Here is a 19,935-nt window from a genome sequence, read left to right on the forward strand (position 1 = left end):
AAGGAAAAGGGCATATTTTTGTACTCCATCTATTAGAAGTAAGTTCCATGAGTGAAGGGATTTGTCTGTTTTGTTCACTGATGTACTTGTAGCAAATCAAACAATATCTAGCATATAGCCAAAGGAGCTAGCTCAAATAAGGATAAGCATATAGGAATAAAATGACAGAACAGAATTTCCTTTCCTGGCCAGGTGTGGTGGCTCATGTCTGTAATCCCAGCACTTTGGGAGGCCGAGGCAGGCAGATCATGAGGTCATGAGTTCAAGACCAGCTTGGCCAACATCATGAAACCCCGTCTCTACTAACAATACAAAAATTAGCTGGGTGTGTTGGTGCATGCCTGTAATCCCAGATACTTGGGAGCCTGAGGCGGGAGAATCGTTGGAACCTGGGAGGTGGAGGTTGCAGTGAGCCAAGATTGCGTCACTGTACTCCAGCCTGGGCGACAGAGCAAGACTACAACTCAAAAAAGTATTTCCTTTTCTATTATACTCAAATCTTGTAGAGTTAAGACAGATTTAAGATTTCATAATTCACTTATACATTCACCAAAAACGTATTTAGAGTGTCTGCTGTATTACCACTGTTCCAGGCACTGGAGAGAACACAAATAAGAGGTTTTGCTTTCATTTCAAAGTACTTCTAGTAGCAAACTAGCGAAATTTCACCTGTTTTCATATTTTTCCTATTGTTGAGCCAAAATAATTTCCAGCACAGATGCTAAACGAATGTATTTACTATTGTTTGAGTGACAATTTAAAAGGGAAACAGTAATATTTGACAGAAAACATTTAAAAAGCAGATTTTTCAGGCCAGGTATGGTGGCTCATGCCTGTAATACCAGCACTTTGGGAGGCAGGCAGATTGCTTGAGCTCAGGAGTTCGAGACCAGCCTGGGCAACATGGTGAAACCTCCTCTCTACAAAAAATACAAAAATTGGCAGGGCATGGTGGTGTGTGCCTGTAATCCCAGCTACTCAGGAGGTTAAGGTGGGAGGATTGCTTGAGCCTGGGAGGCAGAGGTTGCAGTGAGTTGAGATCACAGCACTGCAGTCCAGCCTGGGTGACAGAGTAAGACTCTGTCTCAAAAATAAAAATAAACAAAAAGCAGGCCAGGCGCGGTGGCTCAAGCCTGTAATCCCAGCACTTTGGGAGGCTGAGACGGGCGGATCACAAGGTCAGGAGATCGAGACCATCCTGGCTAACACGGTGAAACCCTGTCTCTACTAAAAAAATACAAAAAGCTAGCCAGGCGAGGTGGTGGGTGCCTGTAGTCCCAGCTACTCGGGAGGCTGAGGTAGGAGAATGGTGTAAACCCGGGAGGCGGAGCTTGCAGTGAGCTGAGATCCGGCCACTGCACTCCAGCCCGGGCAACAGAGCGAGACTCCGTCTCAAAAAAAAAAAAAAAAAAAAAAGCAGATTTTCAAAACATAATTTGAAATTCATACAGATTGAAATACCTTGATTCATCACTGATTAAATTTAAAATGGACTTTTGTGTCAAAATATAATTTTAATTCAAATCTAATTTAGAAAAATACCTAGATTCAACACTGATGACAGTGAATCATTATCAAGCAGATTCTGATGGAACCTGCTTTACGCTATGACAGGTAAACCAATGTAACATTCTAGATAGCAGATTTGTAATGCAATTCAGTGGAAAGGACAGTTCTATTCACTGGGGAAATTCTCATAGAGCCGAAAAAGCTGCTTTATGTTTAGGTCCCAAAATAGGCTCTCAACCCTGGCTACATATTAGAATTATCTAGGGGGGGCGCTTTTAGAAAATACTAATGACTGAGGCCAACCCTAGCCGAATGAAACTCAATCTCTAGGGTGGAAGCCGGACATCTATAGTTGTTAAAAGCTCCCCAGGTAATTCTGATGCACAACTGGCTTGAGAATCACTGTTCTACAAGTTCCTATTATTGATTGCCATTTCAGAGAGAAGGATGTGGTTATTTATGTCAACTCTTTCCCATTATCAGTATTGATTGAAAGGACTTCTCAACAATAGTTACTGTCATCAATATGGCATTTTTCCAGAAGCTTCGCCTGGCAGCCCTAGCCTACAAACTGTCACAGACCTGCCAACGTTGTCCAGAATCTGGAATCTGAAGACTTCAAATCAGCTATCTTATCAGAGGTCATTCTGTATTCTAAGCAACTGACACTTTTCTGAAGGACAGTGAAGCCAATTTAAGCAATTTTTATCAAAGCTACAGACTTTGACTTATAGTTATTAAAGAGTAAAGATTTTCAAAAATAATTAACACCAAGGTTTTTGGAACAGAATTTTATAACACCTCCTACCAAAATAAAGCGTATGTTTTTGGGCTTATTTTCCCAATGCTTTTTATTAAATTTCAACATATATAAAAGTAGAGATAATATAAAATAAATTCCTATATACACATCACAACTTTGACAATTACCAACTCCCAGCTAATCACGTTTCTTCTATAACAACCCCATATTCAACACTACTGCTAATCTAGATAATTTTGAAGCAAATCTCAGATGTCATATAATCAAATCTTTAAATAATGCAGAAAGTAACTAGAAGGGACTTAGAGCCAGAAAATAGGAATGACAGAAAAAAATGATAATAGTTTATAAGAGGAAAAGGGCATTTGAATGTCTCCTCATATCTGCAGTGCTGGGATTACAGACTTGAGCCACTGTGCCTGGCTATATTTTTCATTAATAATAATAATATTTTAAAAAACACAAATTAGTCACTACTTAACAATTCTATGGTGGAAAAATAAAGAGGTCCTTAGACGTAGGAGAAAAAAAACAACTGTGAAGAATCACTACAATAAAAATGTCACTATTACCAGTCTCCATTCAGTAAGTTCTAAAATTATTGACTGGCTGCCAGAAGGGAGCAGGCAGGAAAACCAAGGGACTGGGAAGGTCAGTGAGGTATTAGTCCCAAAATTATTATTATTATTTTTTGCATTATGCCCTAGAGCAGTAGGTTCTCAGCTTTGACTATCCATTAAAATCACCTGGAGAGCATTAAAATCCTGTCCCTTGAATGCCATATGCCAAACCAGTTAAATCAGAATCCTTGGGGGAGTGGGGGTTGGAGGGGGGAGTAGGACACAGGTGGTAATTTTTTAAGGCTCCCTAGGTGATTCCAATAAGCTTCCAAATTTGAGCAAATCTCACTGATTAGAAATATCTGGGGTAGCCTAACTTTTTTTTCCCTAAAGTTTCTAGTAACTTTTGAGAACCTCAGAATAGTTTTTTTAAAAAGAGACACCAAATTAGATCTATAGAAAAATATTGTTCTAAAAAATATAAACAAAGTAAATTAAATTGCTAGTTAATCTATTCTACATAAGCCAGATAAAAAATGTGTAGTTGGAGACCATAGGGTTTATTCTAATGTTTTCTGATATGTACAGCATAACTTTTATCAGTTTGCTCAGAATGGTGATTAAATATGTGTTGTCTGCAGGAAGGTGAATGGCAAGTCCTTTGAAAATCAATGAAATGATCAGGAACTGTGGCTCCTGCCTGTGCCTCTAATCCCAGCACTTTGAGAGAGAGCAGGATCTTTTAAGGGCAGGAGTTCAAGACCAGCCTCGGCAACATAGTGAGACTGCCCCCTATCTCTACAGAAAACTTAAAAAAAAATTAGCCAGGCTGATGCTTGAGCCCAGAAGTTAAGGCTGCAGTGAACCATGATCGCATCACTGAACTCCAGCCTGGGCAACTGAGCAAGACCCTGTCTTTAAAAAAAAAAAAAAAAAATCAGTGATCAGCCTCTGCCTGATTTGACCTTCATCTTCCCTCACTCGACTTTATGTTAGTATGATGATATTCATTCCCTGATAAATCCTGAACAAATCCTAAACTTCAGTGTTTCCATACTGTGTACATATATTTAAACTTTATCATCAGTGTAGACAGTTTTTAAATACTTTTTATCTCCTTTTGGATGCATGGTTCTGTGATAGGTATAAGACAGGATACCTAAAAAATGTCTCTCATCATTATTAACAGGGCACACAGCATGCAGACAAGTTCAGCTTTGGACTTGTTATTTTGCTCAAACCCTCTTTTGGCAAAGTCCAAGGTCAATCTGAGGATTGACATCCCTGAACTTGTGAGTAATCAATAATCTTCAAATTGCATAGTTTTCATGACACCTAGTGAGGGTAAAAATCTTAGTAATTAGAACAATCATATCATTCAGTTTATCATTACCTAAACATTCAGCTTCAAATATAAACATCCTAGATAAAATGAAGTGAAAGTCTTTATGTGCTTGTTTTATCAGCCAACTGAAGAGTAAAATACCACAATAATTAATGATGTCTGTGAAACTTAATTTTAAGTACAAAACAATCAGTAACAACTTTCAATTATTTAGGAAAATAAGATTGATAGTTAATACAAATATTGAATACACTAGATTACTTTCTCAAGAATGTATCTTGGGAATAGGTTAATAAAAATTTAAACAATCTAAAACAGAGTAATAGACATTAGATTTTACAATAACTCAAACTTTGCAGAAATGTATTACCTACTAGTAGTCACAACATTAAAGAAAATAACCTTGAAGACCTGTATTTAAATTTCTGTTGGGGAATTGATGATGAATGAAAATCAATGTCCCCTCAAACTATCATGAGTTGGAAAAATTCCTAAATTATATAAACAACAGATATATAATAATCCAAATATAATATCTAATCATGATATAACAAAGTGTTAAGATAAAACTTAGAGAAAACTGAGATATCCCAAGCACATTTTGTTTAGTCAAAGTTCACTATAGAAAACTCTAGAATAATGTTTTAAGACATCTATAGTTTTGAATCTATGAAGGTTTGATAGTTTAATGTAAATTATTACAAATTATCCTTTTCAGCAGCTGAAGACAAGTCTTTGAAGACAAATAATTTTTGAGGTTTGCCTTAAACTTTGAATTCTAGATACAAAACTCTTTCTAGTAAAATCCTTACCGAAAAACCTTTTCCTGAATTACTTTTGGCACACAAAAAGGTTAGTGATGTTTTTAAATGTGCCAGTTTAAAATGATTGTCTATTAGGTGTTACTGATGTACAGTATGTTACTGCAAGAGAAATCTAACAGCTGACAGTGCCAAGAAATTGTTCCTGTACTGTAATTTTACACTTCTAAAATCTGACTGCTATTGTTGACAATAATGAACTACAATAATAAATACATATGATAAATGTCTTGGATAAATTAATTCTTCTACCCTAGAAGTTTATTCTGTGTCAGTGCAACATTAGCCACAGGCAAATGTTAATTTTAACATTTGGTCACTGGCATTTGGCTGAAATGTGCATTTGGTACAATTCTATTAATAAGGCATTTAGAGGCTTATTGCTATGCTTCTTGGTAGAGAGAACCTAGTCTTAGCCTGATTGAATACTTTTATCTTGATAGTTTTAGGAAAAATCACAACAGTTTCACTCACAATTGATATCAATTCTCTATCCTCCCTTCCTTTAAAGTTCTTAGCACTTTAGTCTGTTCTGTGTAATTCAATATTAAATTACCCACTGTCTTGTACTGCTCACTGTACTCACATGATCTTCACACAGGAGAGTTCTTCCTTTAGGGTGGCATTATGTTTCTTTTACATTACCCATAGTGCCTGGCACAGTGTGGGTCATCCAATATATATTTACTATTTCACTTAAACCCATAGTATTACTGGCTTTGTGTCAGACATACAATTTTCCTTCTCAATTTTAGGCTATTCCATAAATAAACTATCCAAAGTGAACTATATAATGGCTTGAGCAAATAAAGGTTGCATTAAAAAGAAGAGAAAAATAACGTTGTTTAGTGGAGGAGAAAAATAGAATACCGTATTTAGATCTGTGGCATTGAAAGGTAAGTTACTTACTTTCTCTGTGCCTTTGGATTCTGCAAGGCAATAAATAAAGTCAAAATAATTGAGAAGGATAATTGTAATATAAATACTAACCTGAAAGTTCGAACAAGATTTTTAAGTTGTGTGTAAATATCTCCCAATGTAATCTGAAGAGGACAGAGAAGCCCAGGCAATCTGAAAATTAAAAAATTACATTTATTTTAAAACAACCTTAATTATATGGAAACTTTTTTTGGGTCATGCCTAGATCTGAATTTTCCATAGGTAATAATGGCATTTAGGTAGAAGCAGTCATGATTTAAAGGTTAACTTAGGTTATGACTGGTGAGAACTCATAAGGAAACATTACCCCACACTCCACTTTGTAGTCTGTTACTGAGTGTGAAGCACTGAAATGCAAAATCATTTTGGCAGCTATTTACATTCTTGTCCCTAGTTTTACTTACCTGTTTATTTTCAAATATTAGACCAAGATGGAAAGAACACAACTGCCCCCAAAATGGTCCAATCTGAGAGTGCGGTATATTTTTCCTTACTAAATCCTCATGGTGGGAGTAAAAATTAGTACCCTTTTATGAAGCAATCTGACAATATATATTAACAGTTTAAATGTGTTTGACCCAACAGTTTTACTATGAAAAAAATTTAATCTAAGGAAATAATCAGATAAACATAAAAAATATGCTTGTTGCGGAAATAGTTTTAGTAGTGAAAAATTGGAAACAAATGTGTATCAATAGGTGATTGGTTAGATAAATTATGATACACCAATTTCATAGAATAAGACATTTAAAATAATGTGAATCTATTTTTTAATATAAAAAGATATTCATGATAGATGTGAAGTGAAAAATGTACATAGTATCATCCTATTTTTATAAAAACATATTATATAATACCATTGTACTTCATATATATTACATATCAAGCATATTTCATCCCTTCTAGGTTTATCCATAGAGAGAACCAAATAGAATGAATATACATATGCCATATACATGTCGGGGATACACATCAAAATATTAATAGTAGTTAGTGTTGAGTGGTGGGATTACGGGTAATTTTTACTTCCTTCTTTAAACCATTCTGTATTGCCTCATTTGCTAAAGTATGTGTTACTTTATTTTTTTAAAGCTTCTTTTTAAGACCAGTGTGATAATACAAAAAGCTTCTTACTATGGAAGTTTCACACATATTCCAAAATAGAAAGAACAGTAATAATCCCATATATCTATTTCCAGATTCAATTTCTTAATTTTTGTTACATTTGCTTCATTTCTCATTCCCTTCAGCACCCAGGCTGGAGTGCAGTGGCATAATCCAAACGTCAGGCAATAACAAACGCTGGTGAGAAATGTGGAGACAAGGGAACCCTCATACAGTGTTGGTGGCAATGGAAATTAGTACACCCACTATGGAGAACAGTTTAATCACGAGCATAATCATAGCTCGCTGCAGACTCAAACTCTTGGGCTCAAGCAATCCTCCACTTCAGCCTCCTGAGTAGTAACCCCACAACACCCGATTAATTTTTATTTTTATTTATTTTATTTTTTTGAGATGAAGTCTCACTCTGTCCCCCAGGCTGGAGTGCAGTGATGGGATCTCGGCTCACTGCAAGCTCCGCCTCCCAGGTTCGGGCCATTCTCCTGCCTCAGCCTCCTGAGTAGCTGGGACTACAGGCGCCTGCCACCACGCCCGGCTAATTTTTTTTTTTGTATTTTTAGTAGAGACAGGGTTTCACCGTGTTAGACAAGATGATGTCGATCTCTTGACCTCGTGATCTGCCTGCCTCAGTCTCCCAAAGTGCTGGGATTACAGGCGTGAGCCACCGCACCCGGCCTAATTTTTATTTTTATTTTTGTAGAGATGGGGTCTTACATGTTGCCCAGGCTGGTCTTGAACTCCTGGCTTCAGGTGATCCCCCTGCCTCAGCCTCCCAAAGTTCTGGTATTGCAGGCATGAGCCACCACACCTGGCCATTTTTTTCTTATTTTGTAGTAATATTTTAAAGTAAATACCTGTCGTCATGTCATTTGACCTGTTTCCATTTTTATCTCTAAATACAAAGGCACTTTCTTATATAATCACAATAAAATGATCATAACCATCCAAATTAACAATTCCTGAGTGTCATCTAATATCCAACATATTTAATTTCCTCTGATACTCTGAAGTAAAAACTTTTTACAATTGGTTGGTTCAAATAAAAAACCAAAAAAGGTCTAACTTTGATAATGAGAAGAAAACTCTTTCATAAACAAACAACAAAAAATTCCTATAACATAATTAGTTTTGTCTTCACTCTTCTTTATGCCTTGGTTAATGTGAAATGTTTTCCGTATTTTCAAACTGCTACAAAATAAAACTTCATATTCACAACCTTTAAATAATGACTGACACACTTTTCCATGTTTTCTGCTAAAATAAGAAAATGCAGATTGAAAAGTTCAACACAGCCCTCACACCTCAGGAAAAAAAATCTTCAAGTTCTTTTTGAAAGAAAAACCAAGATAGCAATTTTTAAATGTCATTTATGACTGGGCTAATTACAAGAACAATACTTTCCACCACGGGAAGTTTAAAGCTAAAAGTGCAACGTTGAGCTGAACAAAAACTCAAGTTGCTGAATGTGAAATGGTTCTAAGGATATACATGCAGAGTGAGTTAACAGACCCTTAAAACTTTATAATAACATCTTATTCACATCTGAAACTGCTGTGACACATTTACCACAAATCAGTATTTAAATGGGTCTAGCTGTGAGATTTTTTTTCCCTGACTTCACTGATTAGGTGGGAGTAACGTAGTTTGGTCTTCTAAATCCACAATCTCAACCTTCCTCTTTATGATGTGCCTCTGTGTCCTCTACACAAAAATTTGTATTTCTTGGATAAAATATCTTAAAAATCCAAATTTCTCAACTGAAGAAATCCATGGAAACTTTTCACATTATTTTTCAAAATGTTCAAAATTTGAGGATAATACTTACACATTATGAGCTCATAAATGTCAAGCTAATTTAAAACTACTACAAAGCTGGAATGGCAATTATATACTTACACTTTACTCAACTTTTCAAGTACGATGCGTTTTCTAATCTGGTTCTGGGAACTTGAGTCTATCAGTGGAAAGGTGGAATCATGCTGAATCACATTTTTAAACAAAGCAAAACAGAATCATAAGTTTACATTCTTTCTTTGATAAGTAGAATAATAAACATTAAAACACAAAAGTTTATATCTGTGGCATAGTAGGAAAATAACTAGACTTGAGAATTAGATTTAAATTTGAGTATCAACTCAGTTGTTAGGCTGTTGTGAACTTGCTTGAGTCATTTGCCCTCTTTGGATAGTTAGTTTTCTCATCTTTGTAAGTGAGATATTAATACCTCCTTTATTAAATGATAAAATGTATACAAAAAGATTTTGTAAACTGCTAAGTGCTGTACAAATGTAGTGGATTAAAATATTAAAATTAGCAAATACTATAAATATATTATGAGGAGTTCTGTCATTATGTCATTTGACCCCTAATCATTCTAGAAATGGCACACAAGATAATTCAAACCAACTCTCTTTCTGAGAACTGAAAAAAGTTGGAGGAAAAAAATCCACATTTGTTTGAAACACATTTGTTAGCATCAGAGAGCTAACGAGGCTATAAAGAATTACAGTCTGAGATCCTGGAGAAGGTAATTACAGATAGAGCACTAATTTTCCATTTAGATATTGAGAAACGGAGCAGTTTTTCTAATAAAAACAGTTTAGGGTATCCTTCAAGAAGGGAGGGGTATGGGCAACCCTCCCCAAATATAAGACCAGGACTTGGAAAGACCGTACTCTAGGAATAAGAAAAAGAATAGGAAATAGACTAGTTCTTTCAGGAGGTGAATCCCACCTTGAAATCATCTTAATCTCTGATTACATTACAGTGATATGGAACAGCTACAAATCATGTCAGAAGCAAATATAAATCTATTCTAGAGGAAGATAACATCATCCTGAGTCTCCAGTTATCTCTCTAAATTTTAATATACAATGTTTGGCATGTAATAAAATAAGACAATATGATAACAATCTGAAACAGCCTACAGAGATCAATCCTGAGGGAATCTAAATAATGAAGTTATCAGCATTATTTAAATAAATGTTTAATGTATTCAAAGAAAAATGACAAGGTTGAAAATTTTTGACAGAGAACTGGAAACTACATAAGGTAACAAAATGAAGACCCTAGAACACAAAAATACAGTATTTAAAAGTAAGAACTAATGGGTAGACATAAGAGCATCGTAGAAATGACTGAAGAGAGAATGCTGAATAGGAAAATATCCAGAATGAAGCACAGTCACCACTCCCCAAACACATAATGTAAAGCACAAAGGAGATTAAGAGACCTACAAGATACAGTAAAAAAAAAAAGACTAAAGAGGCAGAATGGAATAGAAGCAATATCTAGGAGATAACTGGGAACATTCCAAAACTTACAAAAAAAGTCTTAAAAGAAGCTAGAGGAAGAAGACACAATACTTTCAAAGGAGTAGCAATAAGAGATACAAATGGAAGCCAAAAGACAAGGGAATGATATTTTCAATGGGCTGAAATAAAATAACTGCTCATCTAAAATTCAATACAGAAAAATATCTTTCAAAAGTAAAAGTAAAATAAAGAATTTTCTGACAAAGAAAAACTGAGAAAATTCATTATCAACTGATACTAAGAGAAGTATATTCTTCAGGCACAAGGCAAATAATCCCAGATGGGAGAATGGGGATAGAAGGAGGAATGAAAAACAATGAAAGAGTAATTAATTGGATAAATCCAGCTGAGTGTTGGCTATAAATAATCTTGCAATATATTTGAAATTTAGAGAAAATAAAAATATCCAATAATAGAACATAAGTCGAGAGGGATCAAGAGGGATACATGGAGTTAAATCATTCTAAGGTGCTAATTGTCCAGGAAGCAATGAAAATATTAACTTACATTAGACTTTAATAAGACAAAGATTCAGGTTTTAACACTTAGGGTAACCATTTAATGATCAATAAAACAGTATATAAAAACAATTTAACAGAGGCTAAAAAATGGAATAATGATTCAATGCAAAAGAAAGCAAGAGAGAAAAGGAAGACAGAATAAGTGGGACACACAGAAAGAGGAGTGAGATGGTAGATTTAAACCCAAATACTGTATACCAATTGTGACATGAAATGCAAATAAATTCTCCACATAAAGGACAAAGATGATCAATCTAGACAGATTGTCCTTGACCACATTAATACAAGAATGTTAATGTCAGCAAAGTAGACTGTAAAGAAAAAAAAACAGAAAGATTGCTCCATAGTGATAGGAGTTTCAATTTACCAGGAAGACGTAACAATTTTACATTTATATCCAATAACATGGTCTCAAAAAGTAAAATTTGCAGAACTAAAAGGAGAAATAATCAATCCACAATTAAGGTGAGAGATTTTAACTCATCTTTCTCAGTGACTGATGGAATGAGCAGACCAAAACCAAAACCCAAACCACCACACCCCAACAGTGCTTCTCAAATGTTAATGTGCATGCCCATCTTCTGGGGATCTTGTTAAAAAGTAATTCTCATTCAGTAGATATGGGGTGGGGATGACAGTCTGAATTTCTAACAAGCTTCTAGATGATGCTGATGCTGCTGGTTCCATGGACCACACATTGTATAGTAAGCACTGTATTTACTCTATCTTTGTGTTTCTGAAAATTTCCCTAACAAAAAGTTTTTAAAAATTGACTACCCACAGGCCAGGTGTGGTGGCTCACACCTATAATCCCAGCACTTTGGGAGGCTGAGGTGGGCAGATCACTTGAGGTCACAAGTTCGAGACCAACCTAGCCTGGCCAACATGGTGAAACCCCGTTTCTACTGAAAATACAAAAGTTAGCCAGGCATGGCAATGGATGCCTGTAATCCCAGCTACTTGGGAGGCTGAGGCAGGAAAATAGCTCAAACCCAGGAGGTGGAGGTTGCAGTGGGCCAAGATGGCACCATTGCACTGCAGACTGGGCGACAGAGGAGACTCCATCTCAAAAAAAAAAAAAAAAAAAATTGACAACCCACAAAGAAAATCAGAGGAAAAGATAGCTCAATGGGTGATATTCTAAGCATTTAAAGAACTAACATTAATTTTAGACAGATTCTTCCAGAAATGGAGGAAACATTTCCCAATTTGTTTTACCAAATGATTACAACCAAAACCTGATAAAGATATTACAAGAAAGGAAAATTATAGGCAGTGCCAGGTATCACCATTCTGAACAATTTTCACCCTTTTCCACTGTCTTTGTATTTCAGAAGGCTGATCTGTACAGGCTGCATCAATGGGCTTCCTCAGTTTCTGGCTTTTATCTCAGTTTTGCCAATGAAGAATAAGAAACTGGATGGTGCAGAAGAGTCATTCCTGCTTGGTCCACTACATGCTGCACTTCCTTGTATAAAACCTCATGGTCCACTCCTACCTTTTCCCTTGAGGTCTGGGGGTGGTGAGGGCTCTCAAACTACGATTAGTGTATTATTCCTTTAGTTTCCTTCACTCTGACCACATTTGCACACTTTGGAAAACAGTCCCATAATTAAACTTTCCTCAGATTACTCAATTTGTACCATGTGATTTATGATGAGACCATGAGCAATTCATACGCTAATGTCACTCATTCTGAAAATATGTGCAAAAATTCTAAGGCAAATATTAGGAGGACCAAATTCAGTATTATATAAAAAGGCTACTATAGCTCAATCAAATTGAGTTTATTATAAGAATGCAAAGTTGGTTTAATATTAAAAATAAATGTTAGGTCTGGGAAAAAATGGCAGATAGAAGGCAGGACTAACTTGCAGTTCCCACTTGGTTGGACAGAGCGGCATGTGGAGACTCACATCATGAACTTTTGCTCCAAGAACTACCGCAGAAGCATACCAGAAAAGGCGAGGAACTATGAGTCAGCTTGCTTTCTCAGCTGTGAGGCCTGTAGCCTGGGGCAAGTTCTCAGCCCTGCTCATCAGCTGCCTGGAAATAAACTTGGTGCTTTTGTGGGGGCACGGTGGGAGTGAGTCTGGCCTTTTAGGCTACAGGCTGTGTGGAAGCTGGGTGAGGCTTGTGGTTGCCAGCTTTCTCCCACTTCCCTAGTGACCTGTGTGACGCAGCAGTCAGCTATAATCTCCCTGGGAATTGGCCTGGGACTTACACAATGGTACCCTCACCTGATGGTCTTTCTCTACTGACCCTGGTAGCCGAAGACAAAGGACTTAATCTCTTGGGAGCTCTATGGCCCTGCCTACTGCCTGACCCCAGAGCAAGCTTGTATCCTCCCTATACTACTGCAGCTGATACACTCTTGAAAGCGCCACCTCCTGGCTGGAGGCCAACCAACACAAAACCAGTGCACTTAAAAAAATACAATTAAGGACCCTCACAGAGTCCACTTCACTCCCCTGTTACCTCCACCAGAGCAGGTGCTAGTATCCACAGCTGAAGATGGATCACATCACAGGACCCTTTGCAGACACTCCCTAGTACCAGCCAGAAGCCTGGTAGCTCTGCTGGGTGGCTAGACCCAGAAGAGCAATAACAATCACTGCAGTTTGGCTCTCAGGAAGCCCCATCCCTAGGGGAAGGAGGAGAGCACCAAATCAAGGGAGCACCCCGTGAGACAAAAGAATCTGAACAGCAGCCCTTGAGTCCCAGATCTTCCTTCTCACAGTCTACCCAAATGAGAAGGAACCAAAAAAACAATTCTAGTAATATGACAAAACAAGGTTCTTTAGCAACCCCAAAACATCACACTAGCTCACCAGCAATGGATCCAAACCAAGACAAAATCTCAGAATTGCCAGAAAAAGAATTCAGAAGGTTGATTATTAAGCTAACCAAGAAGGCACCAGAGAAAGGTGAGGCCCAACTTAAAGAAATAAAAAAAAAGATACAGGATATGAATGGAAAAATCTCCAGTGACATAGATAGCATAAATAAAAAACTATCACAACTTTGGGAAATGAAGGACACACTTAGAGAAATGCAAATGCACTGGAAAGTCTCAGCAATAGAATTGAGCAAGTAGAAGAAACAACTTCAGAGCTTCAAGACAAGGCTTTTGAATTAACCCAGTCCAACAAAGACAAAGAAAAAAAATTTTTTAAATGAACAAAGGCTCCAAGAAGTTTGGGATTATGTTAAACAAACAAATATAAGAATAATTGCTGTTCATGAGAAAGAAGAGAAATCTAAAAGTCTGGAAAACATATTTGAGGGAATAATCAAAGAAAACTTCTCTGGCCTTGCTAGAGACCTACACATCCAAATACAAGAAGCTCAAAGAACACCTGGGAAATTCATCATAAAAAGATCATTGCCCAGCACATAGTCATCAGGTTATCAAAAGTCAAGATGAAGGAAAGAATCTTAAGAGCAGTGAGGCAAAAGCATCAGATAACTTATAAAGGAAAGCCTATCAGATTAACAGCAGATTTCTCAGCAGAAACCCTATAAGCTAGAAGACATTGGAGTCCTATCTTTAGCCTCTTTAAACAAAACAACTATCAGCCAAGAATTTTGTATCCAGCAAAACTAAGGTTTATAAATAAAGGAAAGATAGCCTTTTTCAGACAAACAAATTCTGAGAGAATTCACCACTACCAAGTCAGCACTACAAGAACTGCTAAAGGAGTGATAAATCTTGAAATAAATTCTGGAAATAACACCAAAATAGAATCTCTTTAAAGCATAAATCTCACAGGACTTATAAAACAATACAACAATGAAAAAAAATAAAAAGCTGTCCAGGCAACAAACAGCACGATGAATAGAATAGTACCTCACATCTCAATACTAACATTGAATGTAAATGGCCTAAAGGCTCCACTTAAAAGATACAGAATGGCAAAATTAATAAGAATTCACCAACCAAGTATCTGCTGTCTTCAAGGGACTCACCTGACACATAAGGATTCACATAAACTTAAGGTAACGGGTGGAAAAACATATTCCATGCAAATGGACACCAAAAGTGAGCAGAAGTAGCTATTCTTATATCAGACAAAACAAACTTTAAAGCAACAGCAGTTTAAAAAGACAAAGAGGGACATTATACAATGATAAAAGGACTAGTCCAATAGGAAAATATCACAATTCTAAATATATATGCACCTAAACCTGGAGTTCCCAAATTTATAAAACAGTTACTATGAGACCTAAGAAATGAGATAGAAAGCAACACAATAATAGTGGTGGATTTCAGTACTCCACTGACAGCACTAGACAGGTCATCAAGACTTGTTCCTGAATGATCATTCGGTCAACAATGAAATCAAAGTAGAAATTAAAAAATTCCACGGTGGCGTGAGAGAATATTTGATATAATTTTGATTATACCCTAGAACAAATGGATTTAACAGGTATTTACAGAACATCCTACCCAACAATAGCAGAAAATACATTCTATTCATCAGCACATGGAACAGTCTCCAAGACAGACCATATGATAGGTCAGCTGAATTTTTTAACAATTCCAACTGAACAGGAAGTCTCCTGGCCAGAACTCAAGGGAGGGTGTGAATCTGGTGTGCAGACTCCACAGGCTGGGAGATGTGAAAGTCCTACTTGTTCTCACAGGTGGGAGGCTGGTAGCCTGGGGCAAGTTCTCAGCCATTCCCACCCCCTGCCAAGTAAACAAACTTGGTGCTGTTTGGAGGGGCATGGTGGGAGTGAGACTGGTCATCTGGGTTGCATGGGAGCTGGGTGAGGCCTGTAACTGCTGGCTTTCCCCCACTTCCCTGACAACCTGCATGACACAGTAGAGGCAGCCATAATCTTCCTGGAACAGCTCCACTGACCTGGGAACCACACTCCCATCCGCCACAGCAGCCACAGCAAGCCCTGCCCAAGGAGTCTTGAGCTCAGACACATATAGCCCTGTCCCCATGATGGTCCTTCCCTACCCACTCTGATAGCTGAAGACAAAGGGCATATACTCTTGGAAGTTCTAGTGCCCTACCCACAGCCTGATTCTCCCTATACTACCAAAACTGATGCTCTCTCAAAAGTGCCACCTTCTGGCAGGAGGCTAACCAGCACAAAAATAGTGCATTAAACAACCAAAACTAAGGATCCTCACAGAATCCATTTCACCCCCTGCCATCTCCACCAGAGCAGGTGCTGGTATCCACGGCTGAGAGATCTGCAGACCTGACCTAAGAGATTATCCAAGTGATCAATAAGCAAATAAAATAGTGCTGAATTTATTAATCATCACATAAATATAATCATAAAGCAATACTACCAGAATGGCTAAAACTAACAATATCAAGTACTAGGGAGGATGTGGAGTCAAGGAAACTCCCATATAGTAGTAGTGGAACTGTAAACTGGTACAACCACTTTGGAAAACTGTTTGGCATTATCTAGTATAGTTGCATACATGCATATATGATAACCCAGCATTCCCAGTCCTAGATACTTCAGAAATACATATGCATATTAGCACAGAGATAAATACAAGAAAATTCATAAGAATATTGTTCATAATAGCCCCAAATTGGAAATAGTTTAAATGTCCATTAGCATAAATAAATGGTATATTTATATAATGGAATATTATGCAGCAATAAGAACTACAGCTATATGCAACAACACAAATGATTCAAAAGTATAATACTGCATGAAATAAATTGGACACCAAGAATATATACTGTAAAAAAAAAATGACAGAACTAATCTGTGCTAATATAATATTAATTTTGGAAAGAGGTGCTGATTAGGAGGGTATACATATGGGGCTTCTAGTTTACTTATAATGATCTATTTCCTGGCTTGGGTAGTGATTACATCAGGACATTAACATGTGAATACTCAAGAAATCATATAATTACTATTTATGTTGTACTTCAATGGAAATGTTTTAATGTGTTATGTAACATTTTTGGAAAATGTTACAAATTTTAAATAATCAAATTTCAGGGATTATTAAGGCTAAAAAGCACAAAATGATAAAATAAGTGATGTTCTATGGTAGGTTTATGCAGCTTAGTGACACAAATCAATGTTTCTCCCAGCTTAATATAAGTTTTGGATGATGTCTAATAACATACTTGAAATGATTTGAAGTAGGGTGCTGGGCCAAGCAACACTCTATAGAAATATATTTCTAAATTTTTTACATTTCTGCTTCTACCCTCTTTCCAAATCTCCAATGTGCTTTTAAATTTAGAGCCACATTTACTTGGGAATATTCGAGAACAAAGTTTTGTGGTAAAAACAAGGTTATTACCCATTCCTCTTCATGTTAAATGACTTCATTTTCCAGGGAGTACACATGAATCAAAGATGGGTCATAGAAATATTAAAAGATGCTCTCTAAATCTCAGTGGCACATTTTCAATCTCTACTTATGGGTACTATTTACTGAGTACCAATTACATGTCATGTACTGTGATAAATGCTTTACACACATTATCTTTAAAACGAATAACAATTGAGCAAGAGAAGCTATTAATAGTCCCATTTACAGATGAGCAAACAGACCAGGAAACTAATTTTTCATACGGCTAGTAAATGACAAAACAGATGTTCAAATCTAGGTCTATCTGAATGTGCTTTCCATTCTCTTTGTCCATTATTTCCCAATAAGTCTCTTTTACAAATTATTTTCATCTATAATATTTTAAATTGACATGCTTGCTAAATATTTTTCAATGTAACTAGCAAGTCTATTCCATGGCATATACTTCCATTAAACACACACACACAGACCCCATGTATAAATCTGAAAGAATACATGCCGAAGAAGAAAAAGCAAGCCTCTTCAGAGGCTTCATTTATTATATGAAGAATTAGGGAAAATTTTGTCCCACCATTTTAGGCTATTTTTACATTAGAAAAAAATATTGCACACTGATGAAAATTTACTGGGGATAAATGTCAACTTATTTGTAAAATAGTAATGCCAACAGTGGAGATGGCACTGTAAACCAAAAGGCAGAATGACTAAAGAAACTATTTGAAAACTTAACAATTATCTATCTCTTCAATACCCTTCCTGCTCCAAGATTTGCTGTGGTGAGTTTTCCAAATGTTAACGACCTGGAAAAACTCAATGTCTGTAAGACATACCTCTTCTGAGTCTTGTGATTTGGTGGTTTCTTCATCCAAAACATATCGTCCTCTATAAAACTCCCTGATCCTCAGATTTAACTTTTCAGTTTCTTTTTTCAAATTCTCGTAACTCGGCAGTGGTTTAATGGCTGTATCTGAGCCCCTAAAAGGTAAAGACTCATCCAAGCTGTTCTGAGATTCCCTCCAGGCAGGGGAATGACTATCTGGATCTGAGATTATGTCATCTTCATCAAGTTCTTCTTTAACCAGACAGGCTTCAGGTTTCAGACACACAGAAGCATAATTCTGGCCATACAAAAACCTCAAAGTTTCTTCTGTCTTCCACTCAATCAAAGTCTCCTTCAAAACTTTAAGTAAGTTCCTCTTTCCAACTTCAGGACACACCTGCACTGAACTAGAGACTGACCTAGACACTTGGTTTGATTTGGCAAATTTTCTCTTAAAATGCTCTGCACTTTTCTTACTTATGCCTACCAAAGTTATTTCCGACCTACTGTATTCACTTTCAGAATTTTCTGAAGCTTTTAATCTTTGAGGCAAAGTGCTATTTGAAGAACTCTGAGTATTTACTTTCTGTAAAGGAAGTTCACATGTAGCATCTTTGTCCTGACTATCTAATTTGCAATTGCCTAACTGCTCAGTGACATCTACTACTGTCTGTTCTTTGTCTTTGTGTTTGGAGTCAGCTTTGTGACCAGCTTTCTTTTTCATTATGCTTTTTTGGTGCAGCTGTGGTCTAATACTTGTTGAATTTGGTCTGTTTCCTGGTAGAATAGAGGAAACAAAGTCTTGCTCATTGTCACTGCTACTACCACTGTGAGTGCTAGAAGAACAAGATTCATATTGCTTTTCAAAGTGGCTAGGATTGTCGATATCTGATGTTTTAATGGCTTTACTGCATAACTGTACTTCTTCTCCAGAATGGCCACTGTAGAATGAAAGAGAAATAAAATAACTAAATAACAAATAGCAATAAAACCCGAAACAATAGGAAAGTACCTCATAGTGTTTATACATTGTAACTTTCAAGGTAGAAATTTTTATTCCCTAGGCAAAACCTTATATCTAGGCTCTGATATATTAGTTTCAGAAGAAGCCTATAATTTCAGTACACCTATTAATAATATATTTTTTGATACAGTTCTTCTGTCTTCTTCCTTCATCTTTTTCCTCCAATTATTTTAAAATTGTTACAGGAGTACAGCAAAACTTTTTTAAAAACTTGATAATGCTGTCCCACTGCACTATTTGGATTTGCCTGTTGTTGCAAACATATGTATATATAAATATATATAAAGTACCTATATAAATATAAAGTGTATATAATATATAAATATATAAAATATAAAGTATATATTTATATTTACATATGTAACATACACTTATATATTACATAATGTATACTATATATAATATATAAAATAGATATGTAGTTTAAAAAATATATAATATGAAAAATAATATAAAAATAAATATATATTTTTAAGATAGAGTCTCACTGTGTTGCCCAGGCTGGATTGCAATGGTGTAAAGTAAGCTCACTGCAACCTCTGCCTCCTGGGTTCAAGCAATTCTCCCACCTCAGCCTCCCGAGTAGCTGGGATTACAGGTGGGCACCACCAAGCCTGGCTAATTTTTGTATTTTTTTAGTAGAGATGGCATTTTGCCATGTTGGCCAGGCTGGTCACAAACTCTTGGCCTCAAGTGATTTGCCCACCTTGGCCTCCCAAAGTGCTGGGATTACAGGCATGAGCCACCATGCCCGGCTGACCTTTTTATTTTTTATTTTTGTATTTTATTTTATTTTTATTTATTTGAGATGGAGTCTTGCTCTGTCAGCCAGGCTGGAGCACAGTGGCAAGATCTTGGTTCACTGCAACCTCCGCTTCCTG

General features: G+C 36.4%; 1 protein-coding gene across 2 annotated transcripts in view; it reads right to left on the reverse strand.

The window, feature by feature from the left end:
• The window catches only part of RPAP2 (RNA polymerase II associated protein 2), an 88,127-nt gene that overhangs the window by 44,569 nt on the left and 23,623 nt on the right, over window positions 1-19,935 (reverse strand). For both annotated transcript variants that reach the window (NM_001257890.1, XM_015143646.3), the window contains 3 exon segments: window positions 5,989-6,069; window positions 8,959-9,041; window positions 18,041-18,971. In NM_001257890.1, coding sequence (NP_001244819.1) covers window positions 5,989-6,069; window positions 8,959-9,041; window positions 18,041-18,971 — 1,095 coding nt within the window.

The sequence above is a fragment of the Macaca mulatta genome, chromosome 1, assembly GCF_049350105.2.
Source record: "Macaca mulatta isolate MMU2019108-1 chromosome 1, T2T-MMU8v2.0, whole genome shotgun sequence".
Lineage (NCBI taxonomy): Eukaryota > Metazoa > Chordata > Mammalia > Primates > Cercopithecidae > Macaca > Macaca mulatta.